The 6,458-nt window shown below is 51.1% G+C and overlaps 1 protein-coding gene across 1 annotated transcript in view; it reads right to left on the bottom strand.

Moving 5' to 3' along the window:
- MYH14 (myosin, heavy chain 14, non-muscle) overlaps positions 1 to 6,458 on the bottom strand; it is a 116,876-nt gene that overhangs the window by 27,771 nt on the left and 82,647 nt on the right. Inside the window, exons 28-32 of the mRNA XM_006897341.1 lie at positions 5,415 to 5,559; positions 4,175 to 4,381; positions 3,044 to 3,148; positions 2,799 to 2,951; positions 466 to 714 (exon numbers count right to left, since the gene is read on the bottom strand). Of these exons, the coding sequence (XP_006897403.1) occupies positions 466 to 714; positions 2,799 to 2,951; positions 3,044 to 3,148; positions 4,175 to 4,381; positions 5,415 to 5,559 (859 nt within the window). The remainder of the gene's footprint in view (positions 1 to 465; positions 715 to 2,798; positions 2,952 to 3,043; positions 3,149 to 4,174; positions 4,382 to 5,414; positions 5,560 to 6,458) is intronic.

Raw genomic sequence — 6,458 nt, 5'->3', positions numbered from 1 at the left:
CTCTCCTTTAGAATTAATTACGCTAAACTGCTGTTTTTCTTTAAAGGAGATTTCAGGGGATAGTGTTGCTTTAAATCGTAAGGACTGTTTCAGAGCAATAGCAGCAGAGCTTTTCCTCAGCCTTAATTGCTCTAAAAAGCATGTATTCCACCAAGATGTAACACTCTGTTCCACATTTTCTGCCCTTTTGATCAACTTCTAGAGACTAGTGGATCCAAGTATTGAATAATCAAACAAGGACATTTCTGAGATTAAAACACAGTTCTACTAGTTATCTTGGGACAATGGGTATCGGTCAGTGCTACTGATAGTTATCCTGGGACAATGGGTATAAACCAGGATGGGAGGTTTCCTACTATTTTACCAAAGAGAAGCAGCATTTTGCATATTATGAATTCCTCACTGGAACTATGGGAAGCACAGATTCGCATCGTTTCCCAGCTGGGTAAGCCAAGGTGGACTCACCTGGTCAAATTTACGCTGCTTCTTCTCCAGCGTGCTGACGAGCTGCCGCTGCTGCTCCAAGTCCATGGTGGCGTCGTCCAGTTCCTGCTGCAGCCGTCGGCGGCCCCGATCCAGCCGCTCCACGGCCTCCGTCTTTTCAGCCAGGCGCTGGGCCAGAGCCTCGGCCTCTCGCGCTGCCCGCCGCCGGGCCTCCTCCCCTGCCTCCAGGGCCCCTGCTTCCTCCTCCTGGCGCCGCCGCCATTCTGAGAGCTTGGGAGGAGAGACAGGGATTCCTGACCACTGTGCTTGGGACCAAGGTGTTTGAGCTGGGTGTGTGCCCATTTCCAGGATGAAGCAACTGAGGCCGGAAGAGGGAAAGGAAATCATTCCGCTAGGCCTGCTGCTTCAAAAGGGCGTTGAGGTTGTGCATATCCAAGCTCGGCTGAGTCTTGGCACCTCTAGGGGATGAAAGGTCCTTTAAAGTGGGGACTCAGAGATGACTCCTTGGAAACAAGGATGGGAGCCTTCATTTCATGCATCTTAATCAGGAGGTACTAATCAAACCAAGATCAAACTAGGTAGAACAGGGTTGATTCTGACTCCAGGTAACAGTTACAGATTCAACTGTGGCTTCCCAAATACATATATGTAATGATACAATGTATAATCTATGTAATGATTTGTAAGATCCATAAAAGTGTAAAAGGATTCACAATGCAACACAACACCCCTTAAATCCCATCATAGGCCCTAATCTGATGTAAAGGGAGTTTCCCTAGGAAGTGGCCTGTAGAACCTTTTATTTCACCAAGCTGAATCAGGAGAAAAGTGAGCCGAGGTGGAGGACACCCTGCTGCCGTTAAGAAAGAATTGCCAGGAGTGGAGTGTGGCCTGCTGGGCCCGGGCTCCTGCTAAAAGAAGCTCCTTGACACCGGTGAAGACCAGGACATGCGAAGATCTCACGGAATGTCTAGCATACAAGATGCTGAAGAAAACAAGGACTCTCCTCTACAACTGATAGGGACAGGGGGTCTCCCCTAGAGATGGTAGCATGAGTTAGAACTTTAAGCCTCCTAAATGCTAAGAGAATATATTTCAGTTTATTAACGGCATCCATGCTTGGGATCCCTGTTACAGCAGCACTAAGACAGCAAGCCGTATGTCACAGAGCAGAACTGAACCACACACAGGTTTCCTTTCCTTCCTTCCTTCCTTCCTTCCTTCTTATTTTATTTTATTATTTTTGTTTATGTACCATCAAATTGGATCTGACTGGTACAGGAGATTGTCCCTCCTTCTCCAGCAGAGCATCTGGTGGATTCGAACTGTGTGCCTCTGGAATTGCAGTGCAGCTTCTTGCCACTAGGCCACCAGAGCTCCCTACAGTTTTCTTAAAGATGTAGTTGCAAGGCCTTTCTACATGGTCCCACTGCATAGGTTTTAACTGTCAATATTCTGAGACTTCATAGCTGAGCCTTATTAGCTACGAGGTCTTTAAAACCACTCACTTGGCATTTTTGTTATGACAGCTACAGCATCCTGAGAAAAAGTCTGTCAAGGGCTGAGTGGTGTCAGCTTGGCGGGGTCGGGATTCTCAGTGGCTTGGCAGTTAGTTGGGTAATGATGTAACGTGACAGTTCAGTGATGAGGTAATCAACCCCCACAATGCACTCTGGTGTGACAGAACTTAGAAGAGATAAAAGGAGGGAAGTAAAGAAAGATCAGAGGGGGAGCTCTGGTGGCCTAGTGGCAAGAAGCTGCACCGCAATCCTGGAGGGACGCGGTTCAAATCCACCAGATGCTCTGCTGGAGAAGGAGGGGCAATCTCCTGCTGATTTGATGGTACACACACACAAAATATAATTTAAAAAAAGAAAAAGATCAGAGGGACTTGAGATCTAAGAAAGGAGATCCAGGAGTGGAGCGTGTCTTTGGATTCAAGGCCCCTGTGCTGTAGCCTCCTAGACCCAGGAAAACAAATGATGCCAAGTCACAGAAACAGACTTGTAACTACGTAACTGAGACGTATCATCTGTGATATTTCTGCTACAGTCATTCTAGAGACACACTCACTAGTGGTATCTCTATCAGAGCAGCACTAAGCTTGTGGTTTCTTTATCAGAATAGCAGTACATAAGTGTAACTGAGACACACTGATTGGGAGTATCTGTTACAGCAGCTCTAGATAACAGAAACACTGGTGGTATTGCTGTTATAGCTCTAGTTACTGAGATACCCATATTTCCGTTATTTTTGTTATAGTAACTGAGATTGTGTTCTATAGCGGGGGCACCCAGGAAGAGCAGGGTGAGGGATGAGGTCTCCCCTCCAAGCCTTTCATGGAGGCTGCTCACCTGGGCTTGGGAGGCCTGCAGCTCCCGTCCCGCCCGCTCCTTGGCAGCCACCTCCTCTTCCAGCTGCTCCCTCAGGCCGGCCGCCTCGCCCTCCAGGGCTCGCACGCGGGACCCCAAAGCCAGCTTCGCCCTGGTCTCTTCCTGCAGCAGTTCCTGTACACAGGAGAGTGGAGACCAGCTAGGGTCAGGAGAAAGGGTTGGGGTGGGTGTCAGGGGTGGGGATCGAAAGGCGAGCCTGGGGTCACCTGGGCATCATGCAGCTGGGCCTCGGTGCTGCTCAGCTCCTTGCTTAACCTGATGGCTTTGGACTCGGCCTCACTCAGGGCTGCAGACACGTTCTCCAGCTCAGCCTATGAAAGAGGGAAGAGGGGTGAAGCCATTGCTGAGGCTCTTTGAAGCTCTTAGCCCCAGTTCCCACCACCACGGCTGGCAGGATGAATGCTGATGCTGTCGGATCCCCAAAAGGTGGTTCCTGGCTGTCAAGTTGATCCCCAGCTCACAGTGACCCCCCCCCAACAAAAGCACCAAGCACTGTCCAGTCCTGAGTCTGTCCCACACCTGATTGGTTTCAGATCACAGGGGATTGGGCTATCGGAAGCCCTAGGTTTCCGTTGGCCTTTTCAGAAACTGATTGCCAGGTCTTTCTTCCTAGTCTCAGTCTGCAAAACTCTGCTGAAACTCATTCAGCATTGTGATAGGACAGAGCAGAACTGCCTCTTAGGGTTTCCATGGCTGCAAATCTTTACAGAAGCGGACTGCCACATTCTCCTTCTCAGATTGTGAGTGGGCCCAAATGTTGAATTTTCAGTGTTAGCAGCTAAGTGCTTAAGTACCCCTCAAATGGGACCCTATAACCCAACAATCGTGCTCCCAAGTATATACCTCCAAAACTCACACACAGTCAAGCTGACTCTGACTCAAGGGAAGCCTCCACTTGAGTCTTAAGGAGAGCAGACTGCCACATCTATCTCTTAAGAGGTTAGGAGTCCAAGGGGGGCTCTGGTGGCCTAGTGGCAAGGAGCTGCAACTACAATCCCAGAGGCACATGGTTTGAATCCACCAGATGCTCTGCCGGGAAAAGGAGGGACAATCTCCTCCTGTACCAGTCAGATCTGATTTGATGGTACACACACACACACACACACACACACACACACACACACACAAAGAGGTTAGGAGTCCAGCACATAACGCCCTACACCACCAGGACACCCCTCACCCCCTTAGGTTCATCCAGGTGAACAGCAAATGCATAGGTTTAGTTAAGACCGTGGTCACAGATGTAATGGGACTCCCAAGAACCAGAAGGAGGCCACAAGGCAGTGACCACCGCCCCCCCGACCCCCCAGGTCCTGGCTGGCTGACAGGTCACTCACCTGGGCTCGCTGCAGCTTCTCGGCAGCCTCTGCCCGTGCCCGTTCCCCGTCGCCTGCCCGGCCCTGCACCTCCTGCAGCTGCGTCTCCAGCCGGCGCCTCCGCTGTTCACCTTCCTGCCGCGAGGCCTGCAGGCTGCTCAGCTCAGCCCGCAGCTCGGACACCTCGGCCTCCAGGACCATGCGCGTCTTCTCCCACGCACCTTTGCCCTGGCGAGGGGTCGGGAGGGGAGATGAGATGAGCGGGAAGTTTCTAAGTGTCCCCCTCAGGGTGGATGAAGGCCACCGTGGCCTTGCGAATGCCTTGTCCACAGCCACCTGGCACTCCTCACATCACAGCTGGAGCAGGTGTGTCTATCTCCTGGGGAGCAAAGTCTAGGACTGAGTCATTTCTGGGGTCCTGGGATCATAGCTCAGGCTGTTCTCCAGTCACAATGGTCTCCACACTGGTCTCATTATTCCTTAAACATCCCTGCCTCAGGGCCTTTGCTCAAGCTGCTCCCTCTACCTGGAACTTCTTCACTGCCCCTAAGCACCTAGGTGGCCTCCTGCCTCAGGGCCTTTGCACAGCTACTCCCTGTGCCTGGAACTTCTTCACTGCCCCTAAACACCTAGGTGGCCTCCTGCCTCAGGGCCTTTGCACAGGCTGTTCTGTCTGGAACTCCTCACTGTGCCCTCAACACCCAGGCAGGGTCTTTGTCCAAGTTATTCTCTTTGCCTGCAACTCCTTACTGTTCCTTGAATACCATGCAGCCTCTCCTGTTTCAGGGCCTTTGCATAGGCTATTCACGCTTTAAGACCCCTTCTCTGCTCTTTATTCCAAAGTCACTTTCTTGCAGAGTTCTTCTGTAGTGATTCTCTTTAGTATCATAAACCACACACCCCCAGCACTCTCTTCACTGACTCCTCAGAGTTCATCACACAGACACTGCAGTGTATGGTCTATGCTGTTTAGTGCCTGACTCGCCCACTCCTCACTGGACAAGGAGTTCTGATGGTTTGGTTCACTGCAGGGAAAAGCATTGTGCTGCCTGGAACAGCATTGTGCTGCCTGGAACATACAATGTGCACTCAATTAACACTTACTGGGTCAAAAATGAAAAGAGAACATGAATGTCCGAGGGGAACGGACCCTAGAGAGCAGGGCTGACTTGGAGCTCAGCAGAGGCACCTCATTGGATGGCTGCTCTCCTGGCCTCCTCCCTTGGGTCCAGTTCCCTCCCTCAGGCCCCTGCCCCCTCACCCTCCGGGCCTGTTCTAGCTGCTCCGCCAATTCCCCCAGCGCCTGGCCGTGGCGCTGCCTCAGCTCCTGCACCGCAGCCTCGTGTGTCCTCGCCTCCTCCTCCAGGGCCTTCTTCAGCTCCGTCACTTCCTGTTCTCTCTTGGACCTTAAATTTGAGAGATGAGGGGAACAGAATTTTAGAGAAGGCAGACACCGAGTCGGCGGGTGCCTCTGTTCCTTTTCATCTTCCTCAAGTTGGCTGGAGAGAAAGCTTACAGTGTGGAGTGGTTCTCCATTCAACCAGTCACACATGCATGGTTTTAGGTCACTGATTACACTCTGCACGTTGGGATGGTGCCGCTAGAATGTGTGGACTGAAGCAGGCGGGAGGTGAAAGGTCTCACTCAGAGGGAAAGCTCTAAGATTTAGCAAATGCTACACCAAAGTTTATCAGTGATCATAAGGGGCTTGCGGGGGGAAGAGGAGTGAAAGGAAGTTAGGGAGCACCCTCAGTGAAAAGGCTTGACACAGTGACCGTAACAATGGGCTCAGGCATCTCAGAGGTGGGGAGCACGGCGTATGCAGGGTCGCTGTGAGCCGTAGACCACTCGATGGCACCTGACAAGAACAACATCATGGGTCTGCTGCTGTAGTGCATTATGTGTGGTGATGCTAACCAAAAGGCCAGTGGTTCGAATCCGCCACATGCTCCTTGGAGAAGACAGGCAGTCTGCTTCCAGAAAGATTTACAGCTTCAGGAACCCGATGCAGGGTCCCTGTGCACTGGGGTCGAGCTCAACGGCAGTGGGTTTGGATTTGTGTTTTGGGTGATGGGCATGTTTAGAAATGGACAGAAGTGATGGTTGCATAAGATGTCCAATGTCATTAACGTCATGAAGTGCACAGTGACAAATGATTTATCGTGTGTGTGTGTGTGTGTGTATTTTCTCCCTCAAGATGATTCTAACTCTCAGTGAATCCACAAGTAAGAATAAAACTGTCCCATCAACAAACAAATGGATAGAGAAACTATGGTATATTCACACAATGGAATACTATGTTGCA

This window comes from Elephantulus edwardii, unplaced genomic scaffold (assembly GCF_000299155.1).
Source record: "Elephantulus edwardii isolate Elephantulus edwardi_28Jun2011 unplaced genomic scaffold, EleEdw1.0 scaffold00208, whole genome shotgun sequence".
In the NCBI taxonomy this organism is placed as follows: Eukaryota; Metazoa; Chordata; class Mammalia; order Macroscelidea; family Macroscelididae; genus Elephantulus; species Elephantulus edwardii.
Note: the sequence above shows the minus strand (reverse complement) of the source record. Positions and strands in the feature narration are given on the sequence as shown.